Source organism: Hyla sarda, chromosome 13 (assembly GCF_029499605.1).
Source record: "Hyla sarda isolate aHylSar1 chromosome 13, aHylSar1.hap1, whole genome shotgun sequence".
NCBI classification, from domain to species: Eukaryota; Metazoa; Chordata; class Amphibia; order Anura; family Hylidae; genus Hyla; species Hyla sarda.
Genome location: NC_079201.1, coordinates 9200602 through 9228075, shown reverse-complemented (window position 1 = coordinate 9228075; position 27474 = coordinate 9200602). Strand labels below are relative to the sequence as shown.

Sequence of the window (27474 nt, the reverse complement as noted above, 5' to 3'; positions counted from 1 at the left end):
CATTCTAATCCTGGATTACTCCTTTAATGATGTCTTAGTATCAGACACCAATTTGTACCACAGTACATGGGAAACTAGTGTTAGGCTGGGTTCACATCACATTTTTGTGATACTGTTTTCAATCTGTTTTTCTAAAGAAAACTATGGCAAAAAAACAGATGACACAGTATGGGGGAAAGTACACTGTATGAGTCATTAAACCGTATACTGTTTTTAAAACGGCATACAGTTCCGTCAATTTATAGAAAAAATACGTTTTGGAAGATGTCCATTTTTAATGGGAAGGGTCTTCGGTGGGGACTTTGCACATGCGCATTTGCATCCTTAAGTAAAAACCATATACGTTTTCCCATATGTAACGTATACATGTGCGTTTCCCATTTAAGTCCATGTTAAAAAAAACGTATGCGGTTGCAGTATGGTTTTTAAACTGATGTCAAAACAGTGGTTGACCACGATTTGGTCTCCGGTTTAAAAACCGTACTGCAACTACATATGCTTTTTTTTTTTTTAACATGGACGTCAATGGGAAACGCACATGTATACGGTTCCATACAGGAAACCATATATGGTTGTTATTTTGCACATGCACATTTGCATCCTAAAGTCCCCACCCAACACCCCTCCCATTAAAAATTGACAATTTTCAAAAAGGTATTTTTCTTCTATAAAAACTGACGGAACTGTATGCACTTTTTAAAACCCGTACAGTTTATTTTCCCATACTGTTCCATCCATTTTTTGCCATACGTTTTCTTTTGAAAAACGGTATAGCAAAAAACGTGATGTGAACCCAGCCTTAAACTTCAGTCAATGCATCTAAACCAGACATCTTGACCATTGACTGCTTTGGTCTACATAAGCTAGGTCTGCAGGTGCCTGGAAAAGCTGGATACAAACAAACACTGTCTTCCTAGACTTTTCTAGGCACCCAGAGCATTTTATACAGAACAAAACAATCAAGGCGCCCAAGTTAAGATTTACTGTAAGTTCACTGAACCCCATCAGGACCCACCGTGTGGAGGAGGAATATAAAGACCCAAATATTTTTATTAAAATGTTTTTTTTATTTTATTTGGCCAACACGCCCAAACTTAAATATGATGGAATGCTTTTCGGGATCAGACGTTTCATACCTCTAGTGACAAAAAAACAAAAAAAAGTGTCATATGTTGCAATCTCAGAGGCTGTAGTCCCTTAGGACAAAAACACAAATGGCATTAAATGTATTAAAGTACCAGTGTTGATGAGGGGAAGGGTGGGGGCTGCATCCGGTGGGCACCTATATCAGGGAGGACCTCACACTGCATCAAATACTGAAAGCTGCCACAAGATACCCACAGACTATTAAAGGGCAGCATGGAAAAGGTGCTGAACTGGGGGGAGACATTACTGCATATAAAGCTCTAATTAGGGACCCCCCCAATTCTAATTAAGAGTGGCTGTGATGGGAGAGGAGGGGGCAGCCCTTATTCAGGTCACCGGCCATGCAAATTTGCACTCATTTAGTTTTATGACATTTACAATTAAAAAATAAAACGTAAAACAGGACATAACACAATACAGAAAGCGACAAGTGCCAAAACTTACATCAGGGCAAAAAATTACTGAAAAGTGTAAAAAAAAAAAAAAGAAAATTACACATATATATACGCATCACAGTGAAAAATAAACTCTGCAGACCATAACACATTAGGTCATGAAGCTCCCATACCACCTCCCGCCCCCCCATAAATTTTAAAGGACCCTAATGTACAGATTGGGACGAAGAGTTTCCCTGGATTTTTCAGAGCTCTGACAATGTAAAACATTCCTAGAAGTTTTTAATTTCCTCCCCTCCATCCACTCTTAGTGTCTTCTGGCTGCTGTGGACTTTAAGCTCATTGTCCCTTATAATTCGTCTTTTTTGTGGTCATCTTCGTCATCATCCAATTCTGGCTCGTCTGCCTCATCCAGGTCCTCGAGGTCCTGTAGACATTGCAAGAGTTAATAGATATTGAGACTGGGACCACACGTGTTAAAATTGGAGCAGCGTTTTCCGATCAGTATGCCTCCAGCTGTTGCAAAACTACAACTCCCAGCATGCCCAGACAGCTGTTGGCTGTCTGGGCATGCTGGGAGTTGTAGTCTTGCAACAGCTGGAGGCACCCTAAATGGGAAGTGCTGCTGTGGAGTTAGTCTGCAATAGACATCTTACCTCATCTGCTGCTACATCTTGTCCACCACTTGTCAAGAAGTTTGTAAAGCCATCTAGTGTTCTCTCCCCATTGTAGTCGACCACCTGGAACAGACCGGTTATGAGCCAAACCATATAAATCAGTGGTGTGGCCAAGATAAGTGTGGGATTAAAGGGATTATCCAACATAAGGTGACACTACTATTTACCTTTCATACAGTAATGACACTCTTTCCAAGTATCTGTGCTTGTGTTGGTGGCAAGTGGCCATTTCCTGTTTCTATGCCCTCCTTCCAACTACAATCCCCAGGAGCCCTTTTCTAGGTGGGAGGAGTCTTCTCTCTACCACACATCACCCCGCCCTTTGCAGCACAGCTAAGCTCACTTCCATGTGTGCTGTGCTTTAAACTACAATTCCCTGCAGCCCTGTGGAGAATCATCTTCACTGCTCTCATTGAAGCACAGACAGGCTCCCTTTCAACACCTGACTAGTGATGTAATGTCATGGGCCACACTGCAAGCTGGGAAAGGCCCGAGAAAACATCTTGTATACTGCTAAAAATTTAAAGGGGCAAAGATCACAGAATTGCAAGACCACCAACTTTACAGCCCCAGTAGCATAGTCAAAAAACAGCCTTTAACTTACCTTCCTCTCTGATCCCGCAGGAAAATATTTTAGTGTAGGGAAGCTGTGTATCTTGACTGCTTCGATTTCATTGGCTGTGGAATCCATTTTAGCAATGACAATGTTCTCATGGTCCTTGAACTTCTCCCCCAACTGGTCCCAGATTGGTGTCAGCTGCTTGCAGTGACCGCACCAGGGAGCATCTAAAGAGAAGATCCATCACTCAGTATCATTTTCTTTCCTGGGCAAACCAGAAATGAGCAGGAATGGAATTTTAGCCTTATACTCACAGAACTCAACAAATACATTCTTGTTCTCATCAAAGGCCACTTCTTCAAAGTTCTTTCCAACCAATACCCTGACAGGGGTCTTGTCCCAGTCCTCAGGGATTTCCTGGCTCATAAGATGGGGCTGTGTAGGAAGAGAAAATGAGTTGTCCAAACAGCCAAGTCTACTTTTGCCAACAAATTGTTATTCTCTCAATGCATATTAAGTGATTTGAATTTTTTTTTTTTAAATACATTTATGCTTTACACCCATTCTACAGCAGTCCTATACCCAATAGTTTCCATTTACACCAATAGCATTATGTTTCTACAGGTCATGTGCAATACGTGTCCATGTAGCAGACAGATCCTGACATCACAGTATGTACAGGTAGAAATGAGACATTAGGAATACTATGTAGAATACCGTCAGTGTTACCATAGCTAAGCAATTGTTTTGTCAGGAGCAGTAGAAGAGAGAAGAGCAGTGTCTAACAATTACATATTTTTTACTTTGATGCATTGTGAGAATAATTTTTTTTGCAAGTGTGTACAGAACCTTTATCTGGCACATTCTACAAAGCCCATTAAAACCCACTCTGCCCACTAAATATCAGTCATTGAGCACATGGACACTACAGAATATCCTGCCCTAGAGAAATCCAGCAGGTACTGCTGTAATGAGTCAACACCATGACAGACATGTGCCGGCCCCATTAAGAGCAATGGAGTTCTACACGATATTCCACCCTGAGAACATACATCTTAACCCCTTAAGGACTCAGCCCATTTTGGCCTTAAGGACTCAGACAATTTAATTTTTACGTTTTCATTTTTTCCTCCTCGCCTTCTAAAAATCATAACTCTTTTATATTTTCATCCACAGACTAGTATGAGGGCTTATTTTTTGCGTGACCAGTTGTCCTTTGTAATGACATCACTCATTATATCATAAAATGTATGGCGCAACCAAAAAACACTATTTTTGTGGGGAAATTAAAATGAAAAATGCAATTTTGCTAATTTTGGAAGGTTTTGTTTTCACGCCGTACAATTTCTGGTAAAAATGACATGTGTTCTTTATTCTGAGGGTCAATACGATTAAAATGATGCCCATTATTATATACTTTTATATTATTGTTGCGCTTAAAAAAAATCACAAACTTTTTAATCAAATTAGTACGTTTATAATCCCTTTATTTTGATGACCTATAACTTTTTTATTTTTCAGTATAAGCGGCGGTATGGGGGCTCATTTTATGCGCCATGATCTGTACTTTTTTTTGATACCACATTTGCATATAAAAAACTTAATAAATTTTTTATAATTTTTTTTAATAAAATGTATTAAAAAAGTAGGAATTTTGGACTTTTTAAAATTTTTTTCGTTCACGCCGTTCACCGTACGGGATCATTAACATTTTATTTTAATAGTTCGGACATTTACGCACGCGGCGATACCAAATATGTCTATAAAAAATGTTTTTTACGCTTTTTGGGGGTAAAATAGGAAAAAACGGACGTTTTACTTTTTTATTGGGGGAGGGGATTTTTCACTTTTTTTTTACTTTTACATTTTTTTTTACACTTGAATAGTCCCCATAGGGGACTATTCATAGCAATACCATGATTGCTAATACTGATCTGTTCTATGTATAGGACATAGAACAGATCAGTGTTATCGGTTATCTTCTGCTCTGGTCTGCTCGATCACAGACCAGAGCAGGAGACGCCGGGAGCCGCACGGAGGAAGGTGAGGGGACCTCCGTGCGGCGTTATGAATGATCGGATCCCCGCAGCAGCGCTGCGGGCGATCCGATCGTTCATTTTAATCGCGAACTCCCGCAGATGCCGGGATCTGTATTGATCCCGGCACCTGAGGGGTTAATGGCGGACGCCCGCGAGATCGCGGGCGTCGGCCATTGCCGGCGGGTCCCTGGCTGCGATTAGCAGCCGGGATCAGCCGCGCATGACACGGGCATCGCTCCGATGCCCGCGGTTATGCTTAGGACGTAAATGTACGTCCTGGTGCGTTAAGTACCACCTCACCAGGACGTACATTTACGTCCTGCGTCCTTAAGGGGTTAAAGGAGTAGTGCAGTGAAACAGGATAGGGTATAAGTTCTAGATTGGCAGGGGGTCGGACAGGAAGACCGCTGGGACTCCCACGATCTCCTGGACAGGAACCTGGCATTCTGACAGAAGCTGCTGTTCCGACCCCTGCAGAAAGCTGCGGCCGACACTCTCCCTCCATGTATCTCTCTACAGAACTCCTTTAGTTCGTTAAGCAAAGTTTGGAATTTAAGTTTCTGCCAAAGAAATTCAGCAATATGCCAAGTACAGCAGAATCCCATTGGAAACAATGGGAGACTGCTGCACTGGAAATTCCAGCGTGCAAAGGGCAGTATATTCACATGTCAGAAATTTAGATTGCACAGAGTCTCAGTCATTGAGTTATAAGCTGGAAGTGTGGCAGCTCTCACCGGCTCATTCGTGCCATAGACTAAAGCAATTAAAGAGTCAGATTTGATTGACAGCCAGAGAGGGGTGCAGAATGCCCAACTCACTACAGCAATGGGTTTCGGGACTGAGAGTCACTGTGATCTTAAATTTGACATGTCAAAGTGCTCAAGTGATTAACACTTTATGCATTAAGGCAATGCAAACAGATGGCACCTTGACTTTTCCCTCCAAGAAACGGTTACAGAAATCCTTGATCTTCTCAGCTGAGAGGTCATCAGACTCCGGCTTGTACTTGGTCATCTCCTCCTCCAGGGTGATCAGTCTCACAGCCGGGCATTCTTCCTTTTTCAATCCGAAAAATTCCAGAATACGTTGGTTGTCCGTGTGGTCGCTATCTATGAAGATGAAGAGGATCTGGCAGAAAAAGAAACTGCAGCTGTTAATTGCACAACTAGATTACTATGTTTGCCCTGTGTCTCCAGCTGGATTGGCCATCACTCCATTTAATGCAGTGCTTCCCCAACAGGTATGCATCCAGCTGTTGCAAAACTACAACTCCCAGCATGCCCGGACAGCCTTTGGCTGTCCGGGCATGCTGGGAGTTGTAGTTTTGCAACAGCTGGAGGCACCCTGGATAGTTGCTGGACGTTGTAGTCTTGCAACACCTTTGTCTACAACTACACCAATGCTTACCTTTCCCTTGAAGCTTTCAGCTGCTTTCTTAAAGTTGTCCAGTTTGTCTTGGTAGTCAGGCAGACTCTTTGGCAGGAACTGCAGAATGTGTGTCTTAATCTCCCCACCGAAGATCTTTGGTGCTGTCTAAACATTTTAGAAAAATTTTTATTTTACACATTTTAAATTCTAATATTATATACATTTTAAATTCTAAGTTATAATTAAAAATGTATAAAAATATTTAATAATATTTTATACACATTTTTATTAATATTTTATACACATTTTTAATTATAATATTTTATATACATTATAATTCGAGCTGAGCTAACTTACAGTAAATTCGATTCGTTATGAACTTCTCGGCTCGGGAGTTGATGACTTTTCCTGCATAAATTAGTTCAGCTTTCAGGTGCTCCGGAAAAGGTGGATACAGTCCTAGAAGACTTTCCTAGGACTGTATCCACCTTTTCCAGCCCACAGAAGCACCTGAAGGCTGAACCAATTTACGCAGGATAAGTCATCAACTGTTGAGCCGAGAAGTTCGTGATGAATCGAATTTACTGTAAGTTCGCTCATCTATTATAATATTTTATTTTAACACACACACACACACACACTTTCCTTCACATTGAAAGGACAGATTTGGGAATTTGGTAGGGATAGAAATGATACTGTATGTTTCAATGAATTGTATTTTTAATGACAATGTTTTTAAGTGTGTACATTACATTTTTATAGAATAAATAAAAATTTTTATATTTTAAAAATATTATGCCTGGGCCCCACCACCAACATTAGCAAAACTATTCAGCGGCCATGAGGCCCTGACTGCAGCCACAGAGCTCAGTTGTCTCCCAATATACTTTAGTGCAGGGTCATGTTTCTCTTACCTGTTCAGTAAACTCAATGACCAAAGGCAGCTGGTTAGATCTTAAGAAGTTTAGGAAGCTTTCCTTTGTTAGTTCCCCATCATAGTTGTTCCTTCCTTCATCGAACTGTAAGGAAGAGAATTAATTGTTTCAAGTTCACTAGTATAAGCAGCAACTGACTTAACCCCCTGATGAAGCCTTAGTGAGAAATGTACGTCGGGTGTGGTTTTAGACAGCACGCATGGCAGGTATACACTTTGTTTTTGCCTCTCGTGTTTCTTTGTAGCAAAGCATCTCCATATTTACATATTATCTTTGTCGTTTTGTCCAGCTATAGCTTCTTCACATGGTTCCTTGGATATCTTTTTTGCTGTGGTCGACACGTATTGGTTACAATAATGTGTGAACTGCTACCATTCGCCAGTCTTCTGTGCTTGTAACCCGTGTGCCTCATTTCTTACCATGTCCCCTTTAACAGAGGTTTTTACAAAGATTTGTAACATTTTGTATATTACTTTGTGACTGGCGTCTTTGGTGGGGGATTGATTTTTAACCAGATGTAAGGAAAAGTAAGCTGGGACTAAACCAAGTAGTTCTGGAAAGACAGACAAGGGATGCTTATCTAACAGGGTTACCTACATTCTTAATTATACTAGAAAACTTTAAAGTGCCAGTATTAAATAGCCTTTGCATACACTGCCCATAGGTCACAAGGAGACAGACAATGCCATTCAGTTGCCTAATGTCCTGTCATACATTGATCTAACCTGGAGATGTGCCAGGGGCAGTTCAGATGAAACACAGAACACCCCCTTCTCACATTTCCTGGTAAGTTCTTAGAAGCAAACAGTCTAAAAGCATTAAGCAAGCCCCGGAGAACAGATCCGGTATGTACAAAATCTCAGCTGCTGTTCACATGTTGGCTCTCAGATACTAAGTGTTTATTTTTATTTTTTTAACACATCCTCTGATCTGTAGGGTTTTTATCAGCTGAAATCCACCACATTTTCCATGGAAACCTTAGTAAATATGTTGGGTTTTTGAGAAAATGTCAGGAACAGGCCCCTTTTTGGTGACCACACCCCCTTTCCCCTTTTTCAGGTTCCTGTATCCAGGAAAAAAATAAAATAAATGTATCGAACCGTATCTATAGACACTTCATTGTAAGTGGTATGCCAACCGTAGCATCAGGTTGTGTACGTTTTGCATCATTTACCTGTTTATACTGTTTTTACCTGTACACAAAAACCATAGTCTACTACGGTTGTGTGTCCCGGTGAAAAGCCGGATACAACCCATATATGGTTATTTTAAAATGGGAGTTCTATGGTAACCGTTAGAGATGAGTGAACTTACAGTAAATTCGATTCGTCACGAACTTCTCGGCTCGGCAGTTGATGACTTATCCTGCATAAATTAGTTCAGCCTTCAGGTGCTCCGGTGGGCTGGAAAAGGTGGATGGTGTCCTATGAAAGTCTTAGGACTGTATCCACCTTTTCCAGCCCACGGGAGCACCTGAAAGCTGATTTAATTTATACAGGATAAGTCATCAACTGCCGAGCCGAGAAGTTCGTGACGAATCAAATTTACTGTAAGTTCACTCATCTCCAGTAACTATGTGCGTACAGTTACATCCGGTTTTCACAATGCGGTCTCATTTTTTGGGGAAATTCAATTAAAAAAACGAACTTTATTTAAAATGTTAACAAACAAGAAATTAACAAACAAAACTAAGTTTCCTTCAAGGAAAACTTATTAAAACTTATGCAAACGGGCATCAGTTTTCAAACTGTATACAGTTTAAAAATGTGAGGAGGCATATACGGTTGCATACGTTTCAGTCCAGGTTTGTAGACTTTTGTACAGAAACGGGACCTGCAAAAACGAAATGTGAATGCAGCCTTAGCCGGGTTTTTCTTCCATTCTGGCGCAGACAATTTCTGGCGCAATGCACCAGAATCTGGCGCACAACCCGACAAAACATATCGGGTTTGCAATAGTAAGTGTGGGCTGTTGTGTACTGAAGCTGTTTATAGTAGATCCGGACACGCATGTGAACAGATCAGCAGAATTCTCCAAGACAACATTAGGCCAACTATTTGTAGTAATTGAAAGTTAATACCTTCTTGAAGAGGACGGCCTCATTGTCCTTCTGAACTTCATACTTTGAGAATGCCGCCTCACTTGACGTGATCCCAAATGGAATGTCATCCACAGCCTCTGCTGCCTGCAGGAACATCTTGGCTAGGTCAGATGTTTCGTCCTGTGGGAAATTAGAGAAAAAAAAATAAAAATGAAAATGAAATAAAAAAAAAACACACATCTCACTTTCAATATCCCTAATGTGCCATTCTCTAAATTGGTTCTCAAAATGTAAAAAAAAAACTTTCCTATCCACAGCATTAGAATCTGACCACTTACAATTGGGGTCAGCAGAATGACTGGTGTAGGAATAAGGGGCCTCTGTCCTCGTGATTGAGGGGAATCTGGAAAGTCAGACCCCCTGACTTGACCACAGGATAGGTAACGTTTTCCCAACCAGGGTGCCTCTAGCTGTTGCAAAACTACAACTCCCAGCATGCCCAGACAGCCTTCGGCTGTCTGGGCATGCTGGGAGTTGTAGTTTTGCAACAGCTGGAGGCACCCTGGTTGGGAAACACTGAGATAGGTAATAAGTGGCTGAACTCTGAGGATATACTGCGGTGTACTGTGCAGGCAGTCTACATCTTTATACAATGCAGAAAAAGTGACCACCTCAAATCATTCTGCAGAAAAAGCTCCGAGTCTGGGGTCCAAACTTTCTGCAGCAGAAAGTCAGCCGAGAAAGTTCTGTAGTGTTAAAGGGTCCTTAGAGGTAGGCAAAAGTTATCCCTCCGGCAGAAAAAAAAAAAAAAAAAGTTCTCCCTCTGGTAAGCCTACATGTAAGAGGGGCTGGAAACCTGGCCAATATATTTAGAGATGAGCGAATTTACAGTAAATTTGATTCGTCACGAACTTCTCGGCTCGGCAGTTTATGACTTTTCCTGCATAAATTAGTTCAGCTTTCCGGTGCTCCGGTGGGCTAGAAAAGGTGGATACAGTCCTAGGAAAGAGTCTCCTAGGACTGTATCCATCTTTTCCAGTCCATCGGAGCACCTGAAAGCTGAACTAATTTATGCAGGATAAAGTCATCAACTGCCGAGCCGAGAAGTTCTTGACGAATCGAGTTTACTGTAAATTCGCTCATCTCTAAATATAGTCTTAAAAGGTGTTGTACAGGATTAGGAAAACAGATGATTTACTTCACATTTATCAAAAAGGATATAGGTTAATAGTAGAGATGAGCGAACTTACAGTAAATTCGATTCGTCACGAACTTCTCGGCTCGGCAGTTGATGACTTATCCTGCATAAATTAGTTCAGCTTTCAGGTGCTCCCGTGGGCTGGAAAAGGTGGATACAGTCCTAGGACTCTTTCCTAGGACTGTATCCACCTTTTCTAGCCAACCGGAGCACCTGAAAGCTGAATTTATGCAGGAAAAGTCATCAACTGCTGAGCTGAGAAGTTGGTGACGAATCGAATTTACTGTAAGTTCGCTCATCTCCAGTTAATAGCTTACATCTAAGCAAGCTTTAATGGGAGTGGCTTAGTAAAAACCTGCAACAATTTTAAGTTGTCACGAATGATTAATCAGCAACTACTGCAAAAGTAAAAGCTCCTTTAAGAACTAAGGCATCAGTCACATCAGCATCATGAAGTTCTGTTCTAGAGCTCAGAAGAGCAGCCGATAACCGTGGTGGGATGGAGGGTGTCACAATTACCACCGGATCCCAACAGGCCCCGCACCCTCTGAATAGGGTCCATCAGGGTTCTGTTATTTTTCAAGACTTGAGCAGGATCTTCTATCCACTGCAGCCAATATCAGCTAATGGCGCTCCATAACAGAGCTTCGAACACCGATGTAAACATAGCTTTAAAGGGGTACTCCGCTCCCCAGCTTCCACAAAATTCCACCTCACACCGGAACATTGAGTTCCTGGATGCGGTGTGCGGCCTTCAGTGTTCACACCCGCCACCTCGTTCCGTCATATGATGCCACATCCTGCCCCCTCAATGCAAATCTATGGGAGGGGGCATGACGGCCGTCGCACCCCCTTCCCATAGACCATTGATGGGGCAGGCCGTGACGTCACGAGGGGGTGGACCTGAACACTGAAGGCCGCACACAGAGTCTAGGAACTCAGTGTTCCGGTGTTAGGTGGAATTTTGCGGATGCTGGGAGCGGAGTAACCCTTTAAGACAGGTACAGACTACAACGATACTTACCTGGTCCTGTTCCATGCTGTGGTCCTCACGCTGCATTTCCCATTCCGTGGCTGACTTGAAACATGGGCAGAGCTTAGTGACATCATTGCTGCCGTTGTCTGCTAGCAGCGGTGACGTCACTGCGCTCCACGTCAGCCCAAGAACAATAGATACGCCAGAAGATTGTGGGAGAAGCACAGCAAGGAACGGGACCAGTTCAGTATTTGTCAGTGACCCCTGAACTACATGTCTGTACTGAGATTAGTGCTGGTCACACTGATAAGATTTCCTTGAAGTCTGGACTGAGACTGATCAATAAAGATTTGACATGTCAAATTTTCTTCTTCTAAAACCAGGAACAGATTACAGAGGGAATACATTTTTTTATTTTTTTTTATTTAGCTCACCTTAAAGAAACCAATAACCGCAACTTCACTGGATTCAATCAATGCGGCCACAGCAGCTTCGTCAGCCAGAGTGGTAGCAGCCGGACCGGTACGTTTCTTCAGCCAGTTGATGATGTCGGCCGCCTCCCTGCCAGCTGTAAGGAAGACTGGTATTAAATGCCCAATTCCTGAAAACACTTGTAAAGCCCATTCCCACCACAGTGCTCGCCAACTAGGATGCCTCCAGCTGTCTGGACATGCTGGGAGTTGTAGTTTTGCAACAGCTGGAGGCACCCTGGTTGGGAAACAGCTCCAGCTATTCAGAAATTGAACAAGGCCTTTACCTGAATACTCTTTAGGTGAAGATTTATCTCCATTTTTAAAAAATTTGATGGTTGGATACCCTCGAACGCCAAACTCTTGCGCCAACTCTGATTCTTCCGTGGCGTCTACCTTGGCCAAACGGATTTTTGAACCTTCCTCTTTTAGTTTCTTAGCAGCCTTCTCGTATTCTGGAACGAGCGCCTTGCAGTGTCCACACCAGGGAGCATCTAAGAGAATAGATAGATATGTTAAAAAAAAATATATATAGAAAAATTATAAATAAGTTATATATTTTAAAAAAATAAAAAATATCTACATTTTTATATATAAATAAAGTTATATATATTTTTATAATATATAAATGAAAGTTATATAAAAAAAAAAATGTACCGTATTTTTCGCCGTATAAGACGCACTTTCTTCCCCAAAACTGGGGGGAAAAAAGTTGGTGCGTCTTATGCGGCAAATAGACCCCTATCGCGGGGGCCCCTGCGGCCATCAACGGCCGGGACCTGCGGCTAATACAGGACATCAACGATTGCGGTGATGCCCTGCATTAAGCCTTCAGACGCGGAGATCAAAGCTGACCGCCGTGTCTGAAGGGAAAGTGACACTAACTTGGCTGTTCGGGACCGCCGCGATTTCACCACAACAGTCCCGAACAGCCCGACTGAATAGCCAGGTTAGTGCTTACAGGACACCGGGAGGGACCTTACCTGCCTCCTCTGTGTCTTCTCCGTTCAGGGATCCCCTGTATGGCCGGCGCTCTCCTTCCTCGTCATCGCGTACGTGCATCGGCGTGCGTAACGACGTGATGGCGGTGACGGAGAGCGAGGATACCCGGCCGGCAGAAGAGACGTTCGAGCGGCAAGGACACGGCGACAACGATTGAGCGACAGCCAGGGCAGTGGTGACGGGTCCGGAGCGGCGGGGACACGCGAGTATTACCTCCTATGCAGTGGTCTTCAATCTGCGGACCTCCAAATGTTGCAAAACTACAACTCCCAGCATGCCCGGACAGCCAACGGCTGTCCGGGCATGCTGGGAGCTGTAGTTTTGCAACATCTGGAGGTCCGCAGATTGACAACCACTATTGGGTTCAAAATCTTTTTTTAGATTTTTCACCTATAAATTGGGTGAGTCTTATACGCCGGTGCGTCCTATAGGGCGAAAAATACGGTATGTATAAATTAAATGAACTAATATTTTATAAATTTATATATAATTTTTTTTACATATAATTTGTTTAATTTATATTTGTATTTTTTATATTTCCACATAAAAATACTAATTCTAGATAAAAACACTAAATCTACTTTCATAGGACGGGAGTGACAGATCGAGGAGCTCAGATCCTCCTATGAATGGTTTAGTTAAAGCTGCCGTGGCAGAGGACCAGACGTGCCCAACATTAAACACTCATTAGGCGCATTACACAGGGCGGACATTGCAGAAGATGGCTTTATTTTAATGCCCAGTCCTAAAAAAAGGCAGGACAGCTGTGCACAACAAGTTTGTCTATCCCTCAGAGACCGGGCATAACTCGCATCACCGCGCCACAAATAGTGCTCGTGTTATAGGGGGCTAAAGTATCAGCAATTGGTTAATGGGGTCCGTGTCTCCCCCTCACTGCTGTACATCTGGGTAAAAAGGACGAGACTAGTCGATTCCATTGATCTTTACTTCCTCCAAACACTTTAGATGTCATAATCGCAATTGATTGCAGCATCTTTAGTGTTTCCCAGAGTTGATCCAAAACTACAACTCCCAGCACACACCATAGCTAAGATGATAGCCAGCAGTACACGCACCGATAATTCCTCCCTTACTTCTCTGGGCAAACACCACATCACATCCTGGGCTGATTTACCTCAGTTTTTCACAACCAGTGTGCCTCCAGCTATTGCAAAACTACAACTCCCAGCATGCCCAGACAGCCAAAGGCTGTCTGGGCATGCTGGGAGTTGTAGTTTTGCAACAACTGGAGGACCAACTCTGGAAACTACTCAAGATGCTGCAATCAATTACAGTCATCTCCATCCGTGTGTCCGTCTCAATCACTGTCCCCTTATTCCCTGTGTGTCAGTAATTACTTTCCCCTCATCTCACATTTGTCTTAAGTGTCCCTTCCTCTATGCTACGCGTCACTATCATTACTGTCCCCACATCTTCTCCAATGTGTCACTGTCATTAGTGTCCCACCCCATGTGTGTCACAGCCATTACTGTCCCCTCATCTCATATTTCTCTTAAGTGTCCCTTCCTCTATGCTACGTGTCACCATCATTACTGTCCCCTCATCTTCTCCAATGTGTCACTGTCCCTTCCCCCCCCCCCCCCATGTGTCACAGCCATTACTGTCCCCTTTGTGCATCATCTCTGTCAAAGTTCCTACACCGATCCCCTGTTCTCCAGTATTCAGAATCGGATTTCTTCAGTCAGAACCCAGATGTCAAATGACTGTTGTAGCCAATCAGCAGCCTTGCTGTAATGCTCCATACTCCTGAATGGCCGTGGCGGTCAGGGGGGGCAATTTCAACCATTTTATTATTATGGGGGGGAGGGGGAAGCCCATTTATACTTTTAAGACCATTTTTATACACACTTAGGGTACCATTCTAATAGGGATCGTCCGATAGATTTTTTAGGGCAGATACCGATAATCTGTGACCTTTCAGGCTGATATACCGGAATATCTGTATAAGTTATTGGCCAAGGTATCGGCTATCACCCCCCCCCCCCCCCCCCCACAGAAGCAGTTGCAGATCAATGATTTAAAACTGGCGCTTTAAATCAATTAACTGCAGCGGCTTTTGCGGTTCCAGAGACCACCACTGCCGCCCGCCCTCCCCCTGCCTGTCCTGGAGTCCAGCCACCACTGCCCCATCCCCGGTTTTATAATTTTCTGTTCCCAGGGGCTGGGGTCCGCGCTACTTCTGGAGGCATCCTGAGTGGTCACTGTGCGCAGAACGTCGCAGGAGCCAGAAGTAGCGCAGACCCTGGGCCCAGGCAATTATAAAACCGGCGATGGGGGAGGCAATGGGGCAGCGGCGGCATTATCGGCATATCAGCAAGTAATTGCCGATACTGATAATGTCCAAAATCATGAACATCGTCCGATAATATCGGCTAAACCGATAATCGGTTGATCCCCACATTAAGCATAATTTTGATTTCATGTACTGATCAGAACTATCAGGGATCAGCTTGTACAGCCTTGCCTGAGACAGACCATACAAAAAGGACTACTTTCTAAATATGGGGAGGATCCCAGCATTCGGACCGCCCTCAGACACCTATCCCCAATCTGGATAGGGTAGGGGAATAACAGATCTTTAAGCCTCCATAGGAGAAAGAATCCTTATAATGGCCAATTGCTTCCTCTGTACAACGATATACTGATCAGCGATCTGCTTATATGGGAAGAGCAACAAGCTGCAGTTAGGGGGTAAAGAGACGCCAGTAGACCCCAAAAATCTCACTACGGGGGTCCAGTGGGAGTTCTGAACCCACCAGCAACAGTCATTCCAGCTTTTTAGATGCAGCGATCAGCATTGATTTCCACATTGAAAGGTTAATGGCAGATGTGACGTAATGGTGACCATCAATGGCAACAATTATTGGCAAGTCCCAGCTGCTGATAGCAGCCAGTACTCACCATCTATCCACTGAATAAAAAGCTTCATGGTGTGTGCGCTAGGGATCGACCGATATCGTTTTTTAGGGCCGATACCGATAATCGGTGGAGGTTAGGGCCGATAGCAGGTAACTTATACAGATATTCCGGTATAAGTTATCTTATCCCCCCGCGACACCGCTGCAGATCATTGATTTAAAGCGGGCGTTTTAAATCAATGAACTGCTGCGGCTTTTGCGGTGCCATAGACCGCCGCCACCACCCGCTTCTCTCCCCCTGCCTGTTCGGGGGTCCCGAGTCTTATTCACCGCCACCGCCCCTCCCCCCCTCTTGCCCGCACCGCTCCCCCCACCGCTGCACTGCTTCACGTCCCCCTACCGCCCCACTGCCTCCCCATCCCCGGTTTTATAATTACCCGTTCCCGGGGTCCACTCTACATCTGGCTCCGTCCTCCTGAGCTGTCACTGTGCGCAGTGATGGTGACGTCATGTCAGTCGCCATTGCACACAGTGTAACGCAGGACGCAGCAGGAGCCAGAAGTAGCATGGACCCCGGCAACAGGTAATTATAAAACCGGGGATGTGGGAGGCAATGGGGCCTGGCCGTGGTGCATTATCGGCAAGGTAATTGCCGATACCGATAATGCCCAAAATAGTGATTATTGGCCGATAATCGGTCGATCCCTAGTGTGCGCACCCACCATACTCCTGTGTTTTCTTCAGGACATTGCAGACTAGGACTATACCTAGGAAAACTGTGCAATTACCTGACCCCAATATTTAAAGGGGGTCAACTACTGCTCTGCGTTATTCCATGATCAGCGTGCTCGCACACCAAGTTTTTGCTATACAGTTCCCCTATACAGTTTCAAGTTAAAAACCGTACGGAACCGTATAGAAAACCGTACGCATTGACTTAACATTGTAAACCGTATGTCAAATGCATCATCCGGTTTAGTCCGTTTTGCATCCTATACAGTTTTGTCCTTTTTGTTAACTCGCACCCAAAACCGTAGACTACCACGCTTTTTGGTCTGGGTGAAAAAAAAAAAAACTATTAAACCGTAAAAGTTTTTTTTAACATGGAAGTCGATGGGAACCGTATGTGCATATTGTTCCATACGGTTTTTGACTTTGTACAGTTTTTTTTCTTGGAATCTCAATCAAACAAGTAAAACTTTATTCAAAATGGAGTGAAAAGTTAGACGTTTATGTTTTTCTTAAAAACTGATGCAACCGGATATAATTCGTCATTCATACGGTAAATTTTTTTAACCGTATATGGGTTGAAATTTGTACACACGTTGCGATACAGTTTAGTCCAGTTATGAGGAATCCTTTTTTTTATCAAAAGCTGATACGGGAACTGTACTGCAATAAAGTCATCGTGTAGCAACCGAACATCGACCTATACTCCCAACCTGGATAGATTTGCCAGGTATAGGGATGGTTTCCTGAAAATAAAGAGTCAAAATGAAGAGTCATTGGGGAGATTTATCAAAACCTGTGAAGAGGAAAGTTTGTCCAGTTGCCCATAGCAACCAGATCGCTTCAGGATCTCAAAAATCCGGTTGCTATTGGCAACTTTTCCTCCGGACAGGTTTTGATAAATCTCCCCCATTGTGTACGAGGAACAATGACAATACCCGACCTGCCATCAAGTCATGGCCCAGGCGCCAGGTGTAGATCCTGTTAGAAGCAGTTCTGCAACATTAGACAAAGAGCAAAGCTGTATGCCAGCAGTACACACACAGATAATTCCTCCCTTACTTCTCTGGCCAATCACAGCACAACACATACTGCACTGATTATTTCCATCAGTGTTTCCCCAACCAGGGAGCCTCTAGCAGTTTCAAATCTACAACTCCCAGCATGCCCGGACAGCCTTCGGCTGTCCGGGCATGCTGGAAGTTGTAGTTTTGCAACACTTTATGGAATAAGTCACTAGAATTTTCTTCCTTTATACGTACGCTGTGGCGAGATCCTTTTTGCTGTATAAATGGTGGCTCCTGACTGATTCACACCGTACATTGGAGTATTCCTACAGGTGCTGCTCCCCCCCCCTATTGCTTCGTGTGTAGAGACAACTACTTGGTGGTTACACGATGGACGGGTTTATTCTGATTTTATTAAGTGACGACATAATGTTCTGTCATCATCGTGATTGGTCAGACCTTGGGTGATTGTGAGCGAGACAGTGCAGAGTTATTTCCCCCCCCACCCCCCCCCCCCAACTGTACACAGACATCCATATTTACTTAAGGGGGGGGGTTCCCTGTTGGGTCATGTGGAGGAATTACATTTATGGGTAAACAGCAGCCAGAACCTCAACAATCAAAGGAGTGAGGCTCATCCCTATAGTGGGAGGTCTCATTCCTGAGGGGTCAGCTCTGCATGTTCCCTATAGGGGCTGCTCCTCCCTCAGCCCTGCAGGTTCCCTATAAGGGGGCACACTCCTCCCTCATCTCTGCAGGTTCCCTATAGGGGGCGCTCTGAAGTGTCAGCCCTTCAGGTTTCCTATAGGGGGCACACTCCTCCCTCACCTCTGCAGGTTTCCTATAGGGGGCACACTCCTCCCTCACCTCTGCAGGTTCCCTATAGGGGGCGCTCTGAAGTGTCAGCTCTTCAGGTTCCCTATAGGGGGCTCTGAAGTGTCAGCTCTTCAGGTTCCCTATAGGGGGCGCTCTGAAGTGTGAGCTCTTCAGGTTCCCTATAGGGGGCACACTCCTCCCTCACCTCCGCAGGTTCCCTATAGGGGGCACACTCCTCCCTCACCTCCGCAGGTTCCCTATAGGGGGCACACTCCTCCCTCACCTCCGCAGGTTCCCTATAGGGGGCACACTCCTCCCTCACCTCTGCAGGTTCCCTGTAGGGGGCACACTCCTCCCTCACCTCTGCAGGTTCCCTGTAGGGGGCACACTCCTCCCTCACCTCTGCAGGTTCCCTGTAGGGGGCACACTCCTCCCTCACCTCTGCAGGTTCCCTGTAGGGGGCACACTCCTCCCTCACCTCTGCAGGTTCCCTGTAGGGGGCACACTCCTCCCTCATCTCTGCAGGTTCCCTATAGGGGGCACTCTGAAGTGTCAGCCCTGCAGGTTTCCTATAGGGGGCACTCTGAAGTGTCAGCCCTGCAGGTTTCCTATAGGGGGCGCTCTGAAGTGTCAGCCCTGCAGGTTTCCTATAGGGGGCGCTCTGAAGTGTCAGCCCTGCAGGTTCCCTATAGGGGGCGCTCTGAAGTGTCACCTCTGCAGGTTCCCTGTAGGGGGCACACTCCTCCCTCACCTCTGCAGGTTCCCTGTAGGGGGCACACTCCTCCCTCACCTCTGCAGGTTCCCTATAGGGGGCACACTCCTCCCTCACCTCTGCAGGTTCCCTATAGGGGGCACACTCCTCCCTCACCTCTGCAGGTTCCCTATAGGGGGCACACTCCTCCCTCACCTCTGCAGGTTCCCTATAGGGGGCACACTCCTCCCTCACCTCTGCAGGTTCCCTATAGGGGGCACACTCCTCCCTCACCTCTGCAGGTTCCCTATAGGGGGCACACTCCTCCCTCACCTCTGCAGGTTCCCTATAGGGGGCACACTCCTCCCTCACCTCTGCAGGTTCCCTATAGGGGGCACACTCCTCCCTCACCTCTGCAGGTTCCCTATAGGGGGCACACTCCTCCCTCACCTCTGCAGGTTCCCTATAGGGGGCACACTCCTCCCTCACCTCTGCAGGTTCCCTATAGGGGGCACACTCCTCCCTCACCTCTGCAGGTTCCCTATAGGGGGCACACTCCTCCCTCACCTCTGCAGGTTCCCTATAGGGGGCACGCTCCTCCCTCACCTCTGCAGGTTCCCTATAGGGGGCACGCTCCTCCCTCACCTCTGCAGGTTCCCTATAGGGGGCACGCTCCTCCCTCACCTCTGCAGGTTCCCTATAGGGGGCACGCTCCTCCCTCACCTCTGCAGGTTCCCTATAGGGGGCACGCTCCTCCCTCACCTCTGCAGGTTCCCTATAGGGGGCACGCTCCTCCCTCACCTCTGCAGGTTCCCTATAGGGGGCACGCTCCTCCCTCACCTCTGCAGGTTCCCTATAGGGGGCACGCTCCTCCCTCACCTCTGCAGGTTCCCTATAGGGGGGCACGCTCCTCCCTCACCTCTGCAGGTTCCCTATAGGGGGCACGCTCCTCCCTCACCTCTGCAGGTTCCCTATAGGGGGCACACTCCTCCCTCACCTCTGCAGGTTCCCTATAGGGGGCACACTCCTCCCTCACCTCTGCAGGTTCCCTATAGGGGGCACACTCCTCCCTCACCTCTGCAGGTTCCCTATAGGGGGCACACTCCTCCCTCACCTCTGCAGGTTCCCTATAGGGGGCACACTCCTCCCTCACCTCTGCAGGTTCCCTATAGGGGGCACACTCCTCCCTCACCTCTGCAGGTTCCCTATAGGGGGCACACTCCTCCCTCACCTCTGCAGGTTCCCTATAGGGGGCACACTCCTCCCTCACCTCTGCAGGTTCCCTATAGGGGGCACACTCCTCCCTCACCTCTGCAGGTTCCCTATAGGGGGCACACACCTCCCTCACCTCTGCAGGTTCCCTATAGGGGGCACACTCCTCCCTCACCTCTGCAGGTTCCCTATAGGGGGCACACTCCTCCCTCACCTCTGCAGGTTCCTATAGGGGGCACACTCCTCCCTCACCTCTGCAGGTTCCCTATAGGGGGCACACTCCTCCCTCACCTCTGCAGGTTCCCTATAGGGGGCACACTCCTCCCTCACCTCTGCAGGTTCCCTATAGGGGGCACACTCCTCCCTCACCTCTGCAGGTTCCCTATAGGGGGCACACTCCTCCCTCACCTCTGCAGGTTCCCTATAGGGGGCACACTCCTCCCTCACCTCTGCAGGTTCCCTATAGGGGGCACACTCCTCCCTCACCTCTGCAGGTTCCCTATAGGGGGCACACTCCTCCCTCACCTCTGCAGGTTCCCTATAGGGGGCACACTCCTCCCTCACCTCTGCAGGTTCCCTATAGGGGGCACACTCCTCCCTCACCTCTGCAGGTTCCCTATAGGGGGCACACTCCTCCCTCACCTCTGCAGGTTCCCTATAGGGGGCACACTCCTCCCTCACCTCTGCAGGTTCCCTATAGGGGGCACACTCCTCCCTCACCTCTGCAGGTTCCCTATAGGGGGGCACACTCCTCCCTCACCTCTGCAGGTTCCCTATAGGGGGCACACTCCTCCCTCACCTCTGCAGGTTCCCTATAGGGGGCACACTCCTCCCTCACCTCTGCAGGTTCCCTATAGGGGGCACACTCCTCCCTCACCTCTGCAGGTTCCCTATAGGGGGCACACTCCTCCCTCACCTCTGCAGGTTCCCTATAGGGGGCACACTCCTCCCTCACCTCTGCAGGTTCCCTATAGGGGGCACACTCCTCCCTCACCTCTGCAGGTTCCCTATAGGGGGCACACTCCTCCCTCACCTCTGCAGGTTCCCTATAGGGGGCACACTCCTCCCTCACCTCTGCAGGTTCCCTATAGGGGGCACACTCCTCCCTCACCTCTGCAGGTTCCCTATAGGGGGCACACTCCTCCCTCACCTCTGCAGGTTCCCTATAGGGGGCACACTCCTCCCTCACCTCTGCAGGTTCCCTATAGGGGGCACACTCCTCCCTCACCTCTGCAGGTTCCCTATAGGGGGCACACTCCTCCCTCACCTCTGCAGGTTCCCTATAGGGGGCACACTCCTCCCTCACCTCTGCAGGTTCCCTATAGGGGGCACACTCCTCCCTCACCTCTGCAGGTTCCCTATAGGGGGCAGCTCCTGCCCGGTCAGCCCTGCAGGTTCCCTATAGGGGGCGCTCTGAAGGGTCAGCCCTGCAGGTTCCCTATAGGGGGCGCTCTGAAGGGTCAGCCCTGCAGGTTCCCTATAGGGGGCGCTCTGAAGGGTCAGCCCTGCAGGTTCCCTATAGGGGGCGCTCTGAAGGGTCAGCCCTGCAGGTTCCCTATAGGGGGCGCTCTGAAGGGTCAGCCCTGCAGGTTCCCTATAGGGGGCGCTCTGAAGGGTCAGCCCTGCAGGTTCCCTATAGGGGGCGCTCTGAAGGGTCAGCCCTGCAGGTTCCCTATAGGGGGCGCTCTGAAGGGTCAGCCCTGCAGGTTCCCTATAGGGGGCGCTCTGAAGGGTCAGCCCTGCAGGTTCCCTATAGGGGGCGCTCTGAAGGGTCAGCCCTGCAGGTTCCCTATAGGGGGCGCTCTGAAGGGTCAGCCCTGCAGGTTCCCTATAGGGGGCGCTCTGAAGGGTCAGCCCTGCAGGTTCCCTATAGGGGGCGCTCTGAAGGGTCAGCCCTGCAGGTTCCCTATAGGGGGCGCTCTGAAGGGTCAGCCCTGCAGGTTCCCTATAGGGGGCGCTCTGAAGGGTCAGCCCTGCAGGTTCCCTATAGGGGGCGCTCTGAAGGGTCAGCCCTGCAGGTTCCCTATAGGGGGCGCTCTGAAGGGTCAGCCCTGCAGGTTCCCTATAGGGGGCGCTCTGAAGGGTCAGCCCTGCAGGTTCCCTATAGGGGGCGCTCTGAAGGGTCAGCCCTGCAGGTTCCCTATAGGGGGCGCTCTGAAGGGTCAGCCCTGCAGGTTCCCTATAGGGGGCGCTCTGAAGGGTCAGCCCTGCAGGTTCCCTATAGGGGGCGCTCTGAAGGGTCAGCCCTGCAGGTTCCCTATAGGGGGCGCTCTGAAGGGTCAGCCCTGCAGGTTCCCTATAGGGGGCGCTCTGAAGGGTCAGCCCTGCAGGTTCCCTATAGGGGGCGCTCTGAAGGGTCAGCCCTGCAGGTTCCCTATAGGGGGCGCTCTGAAGGGTCAGCCCTGCAGGTTCCCTATAGGGGGCGCTCTGAAGGGTCAGCCCTGCAGGTTCCCTATAGGGGGCGCTCTGAAGGGTCAGCCCTGCAGGTTCCCTATAGGGGGCGCTCTGAAGGGTCAGCCCTGCAGGTTCCCTATAGGGGGCGCTCTGAAGGGTCAGCCCTGCAGGTTCCCTATAGGGGGCGCTCTGAAGGGTCAGCCCTGCAGGTTCCCTATAGGGGGCGCTCTGAAGGGTCAGCCCTGCAGGTTCCCTATAGGGGGCGCTCTGAAGGGTCAGCCCTGCAGGTTCCCTATAGGGGGCGCTCTGAAGGGTCAGCCCTGCAGGTTCCCTATAGGGGGCGCTCTGAAGGGTCAGCCCTGCAGGTTCCCTATAGGGGGCGCTCTGAAGGGTCAGCCCTGCAGGTTCCCTATAGGGGGCGCTCTGAAGGGTCAGCCCTGCAGGTTCCCTATAGGGGGCGCTCTGAAGGGTCAGCCCTGCAGGTTCCCTATAGGGGGCGCTCTGAAGGGTCAGCCCTGCAGGTTCCCTATAGGGGGCGCTCTGAAGGGTCAGCCCTGCAGGTTCCCTATAGGGGGCGCTCTGAAGGGTCAGCCCTGCAGGTTCCCTATAGGGGGCGCTCTGAAGGGTCAGCCCTGCAGGTTCCCTATAGGGGGCGCTCTGAAGGGTCAGCCCTGCAGGTTCCCTATAGGGGGCGCTCTGAAGGGTCAGCCCTGCAGGTTCCCTATAGGGGGCGCTCTGAAGGGTCAGCCCTGCAGGTTCCCTATAGGGGGCGCTCTGAAGGGTCAGCCCTGCAGGTTCCCTATAGGGGGCGCTCTGAAGTGTCAGCCCTGCAGGTTCCCTATAGGGGGCGCTCTGAAGTGTCAGCCCTGCAGGTTCCCTATAGGGGGCGCTCTGAAGTGTCAGCCCTGCAGGTTCCCTATAGGGGGCGCTCTGAAGTGTCAGCCCTGCAGGTTCCCTATAGGGGGCACGCTCTGAAGTGTCAGCCCTGCAGGTTCCCTATAGGGGGCACGCTCTGAAGTGTCACCTCTGCAGGTTCCCTATAGGGGGCACGCTCCTCCCTCACCTCTGCAGGTTCCCTATAGGGGGCACGCTCCTCCCTCACCTCTGCAGGTTCCCTATAGGGGGCACGCTCCTCCCTCACCTCTGCAGGTTCCCTATAGGGGGCACACTCCTCCCTCACCTCTGCAGGTTCCCTATAGGGGGCACACTCCTCCCTCACCTCTGCAGGTTCCCTATAGGGGGCACACTCCTCCCTCACCTCTGCAGGTTCCCTATAGGGGGCACACTCCTCCCTCACCTCTGCAGGTTCCCTATAGGGGGCACACTCCTCCCTCACCTCTGCAGGTTCCCTATAGGGGGCACACTCCTCCCTCACCTCTGCAGGTTCCCTATAGGGGGCACACTCCTCCCTCACCTCTGCAGGTTCCCTATAGGGGGCACACTCCTCCCTCACCTCTGCAGGTTCCCTATAGGGGGCACACTCCTCCCTCACCTCTGCAGGTTCCCTATAGGGGGCACACTCCTCCCTCACCTCTGCAGGTTCCCTATAGGGGGCACACTCCTCCCTCACCTCTGCAGGTTCCCTATAGGGGGCACACTCCTCCCTCACCTCTGCAGGTTCCCTATAGGGGGCACACTCCTCCCTCACCTCTGCAGGTTCCCTATAGGGGGCACACTCCTCCCTCACCTCTGCAGGTTCCCTATAGGGGGCACACTCCTCCCTCACCTCTGCAGGTTCCCTATAGGGGGCACACTCCTCCCTCACCTCTGCAGGTTCCCTATAGGGGGCACACTCCTCCCTCACCTCTGCAGGTTCCCTATAGGGGGCACACTCCTCCCTCACCTCTGCAGGTTCCCTATAGGGGGCACACTCCTCCCTCACCTCTGCAGGTTCCCTATAGGGGGCACACTCCTCCCTCACCTCTGCAGGTTCCCTATAGGGGGCACACTCCTCCCTCACCTCTGCAGGTTCCCTATAGGGGGCACACTCCTCCCTCACCCCTGCAGGTTCCCTATAGGGGGCGCTCTGAAGGGTCAGCCCTGCAGGTTCCCTATAGGGGGCGCTCTGAAGGGTCAGCCCTGCAGGTTCCCTATAGGGGGCGCTCTGAAGGGTCAGCCCTGCAGGTTCCCTATAGGGGGCGCTCTGAAGGGTCAGCCCTGCAGGTTCCCTATAGGGGGCGCTCTGAAGGGTCAGCCCTGCAGGTTCCCTATAGGGGGCGCTCTGAAGGGTCAGCCCTGCAGGTTCCCTATAGGGGGCGCTCTGAAGGGTCAGCCCTGCAGGTTCCCTATAGGGGGCGCTCTGAAGGGTCAGCCCTGCAGGTTCCCTATAGGGGGCGCTCTGAAGGGTCAGCCCTGCAGGTTCCCTATAGGGGGCGCTCTGAAGGGTCAGCCCTGCAGGTTCCCTATAGGGGGCGCTCTGAAGGGTCAGCCCTGCAGGTTCCCTATAGGGGGCGCTCTGAAGGGTCAGCCCTGCAGGTTCCCTATAGGGGGCGCTCTGAAGGGTCAGCCCTGCAGGTTCCCTATAGGGGGCGCTCTGAAGGGTCAGCCCTGCAGGTTCCCTATAGGGGGCGCTCTGAAGGGTCAGCCCTGCAGGTTCCCTATAGGGGGCGCTCTGAAGGGTCAGCCCTGCAGGTTCCCTATAGGGGGCGCTCTGAAGGGTCAGCCCTGCAGGTTCCCTATAGGGGGCGCTCTGAAGGGTCAGCCCTGCAGGTTCCCTATAGGGGGCGCTCTGAAGGGTCAGCCCTGCAGGTTCCCTATAGGGGGCGCTCTGAAGGGTCAGCCCTGCAGGTTCCCTATAGGGGGCGCTCTGAAGGGTCAGCCCTGCAGGTTCCCTATAGGGGGCGCTCTGAAGGGTCAGCCCTGCAGGTTCCCTATAGGGGGCGCTCTGAAGGGTCAGCCCTGCAGGTTCCCTATAGGGGGCGCTCTGAAGGGTCAGCCCTGCAGGTTCCCTATAGGGGGCGCTCTGAAGGGTCAGCCCTGCAGGTTCCCTATAGGGGGCGCTCTGAAGGGTCAGCCCTGCAGGTTCCCTATAGGGGGCGCTCTGAAGGGTCAGCCCTGCAGGTTCCCTATAGGGGGCGCTCTGAAGGGTCAGCCCTGCAGGTTCCCTATAGGGGGCGCTCTGAAGGGTCAGCCCTGCAGGTTCCCTATAGGGGGCGCTCTGAAGGGTCAGCCCTGCAGGTTCCCTATAGGGGGCGCTCTGAAGGGTCAGCCCTGCAGGTTCCCTATAGGGGGCGCTCTGAAGGGTCAGCCCTGCAGGTTCCCTATAGGGGGCGCTCTGAAGGGTCAGCCCTGCAGGTTCCCTATAGGGGGCGCTCTGAAGGGTCAGCCCTGCAGGTTCCCTATAGGGGGCGCTCTGAAGGGTCAGCCCTGCAGGTTCCCTATAGGGGGCGCTCTGAAGGGTCAGCCCTGCAGGTTCCCTATAGGGGGCGCTCTGAAGGGTCAGCCCTGCAGGTTCCCTATAGGGGGCGCTCTGAAGGGTCAGCCCTGCAGGTTCCCTATAGGGGGCGCTCTGAAGGGTCAGCCCTGCAGGTTCCCTATAGGGGGCGCTCTGAAGGGTCAGCCCTGCAGGTTCCCTATAGGGGGCGCTCTGAAGGGTCAGCCCTGCAGGTTCCCTATAGGGGGCGCTCTGAAGTGTCAGCCCTGCAGGTTCCCTATAGGGGGCGCTCTGAAGTGTCAGCCCTGCAGGTTCCCTATAGGGGGCGCTCTGAAGTGTCAGCCCTGCAGGTTCCCTATAGGGGGCGCTCTGAAGTGTCAGCCCTGCAGGTTCCCTATAGGGGGCGCTCTGAAGTGTCAGCCCTGCAGGTTCCCTATAGGGGGCGCTCTGAAGTGTCACCTCTGCAGGTTCCCTATAGGGGGCACACTCCTCCCTCATCTCTGCAGGTTCCCTATAGGGGGCACACTCCTCCCTCATCTCTGCAGGTTCCCTATAGGGGGCACACTCCTCCCTCATCTCTGCAGGTTCCCTATAGGGGGCACACTCCTCCCTCATCTCTGCAGGTTCCCTATAGGGGGCACACTCCTCCCTCATCTCTGCAGGTTCCCTATAGGGGGCACGCTCCTCCCTCATCTCTGCAGGTTCCCTATAGGGGGCACGCTCCTCCCTCACCTCTGCAGGTTCCCTATAGGTGGCGCTCTGAAGAGTCAGCCCTGCAGGTTCCCTATAGGTGGCGCTCTGAAGTGTCAGCTCCGCAGGTTCCCTATAGGGGGCGCTCTGAAGTGTCAGCTCCGCAGGTTCCCTATAGGGGGCGCTCTGAAGCGTCAGCCCTGCAGGTTCCCTATAGGGGGCGCTCTGAAGTGTCAGCTCCGCAGTAGAAAGTCCAGACCTCACACTGACATGTCTCCACTACTAAGTACACGTCAACCAAACTTTCGGCCCCGCCCACCACTTGCTGATTGGCTGAAGATGAGAATAACCTCCCGTGATTGGCTGCGGCCGCTGCCCGTCTATGCCAGGATGCAGTCCTGCGTGTATCCCCCCCACCCCACCAGGTGTGCCCGAATTCTTAGGGCGCCCCCCAGCGGAATGACTTATACCGATATAAACCTGTTCCCCGTATACCCGCCGCCGTCTCCCCTCACCCCGGTACACAGAGCCCCGGTGCCCCCCCCTCACTCACAGAACTCCACCATCAAGAAGTCATTCTCCAGCGCCTTGTCAAACGTGTCCTTCTTCAGCACCAACACGTCGTTCTCCTCGGGGATGTCGGCCCGGACCAGGAAGGCGACGAGGATAACGAGAGCTACGGAGCGCAACATGACGGCTCAGGTGTACGGGACGTGGCGCTGTGAGGGCCCCGCTGTCCGCGCATGCGCTTTATATCACCGGCTCAGCGGCTCGTGGTGCGCTGTGACTGGGCTGCTGGACAGGACGTAGGACGTCAGTGGGCGGGAAGCGCCGTGATTGGCTGAGCGGCGCGTCACTCAACCGCGGGACTCCTGAG

General features: G+C 50.1%; 2 protein-coding genes across 2 annotated transcripts in view; one reads left to right on the top strand and one right to left on the bottom strand.

Annotated features, from left to right (window-relative positions):
• Positions 1-1046: 1046 nt before the first annotated feature.
• Positions 1047-27383, bottom strand: P4HB (prolyl 4-hydroxylase subunit beta). Its single transcript, XM_056550689.1, has 11 exons — positions 27151-27383; positions 12092-12298; positions 11769-11902; positions 9200-9340; positions 7099-7203; positions 6224-6349; positions 5744-5944; positions 3092-3212; positions 2823-3004; positions 2198-2281; positions 1047-1968 (listed from the first exon to the last, which is right to left on the bottom strand). The coding sequence occupies exons 1-11, from the start codon at positions 27287-27289 to the stop codon at positions 1891-1893; spliced, it is 1518 nt and encodes a 505-aa protein (XP_056406664.1). The 5' UTR covers positions 27290-27383; the 3' UTR covers positions 1047-1890.
• The window catches only part of MAFG (MAF bZIP transcription factor G), a 61767-nt gene continuing 61633 nt past the window's right edge, over positions 27341-27474 (top strand). Inside the window, exon 1 of the mRNA XM_056550694.1 lies at positions 27341-27474. The gene's annotated coding sequence lies outside the window, so the exon portion shown is untranslated.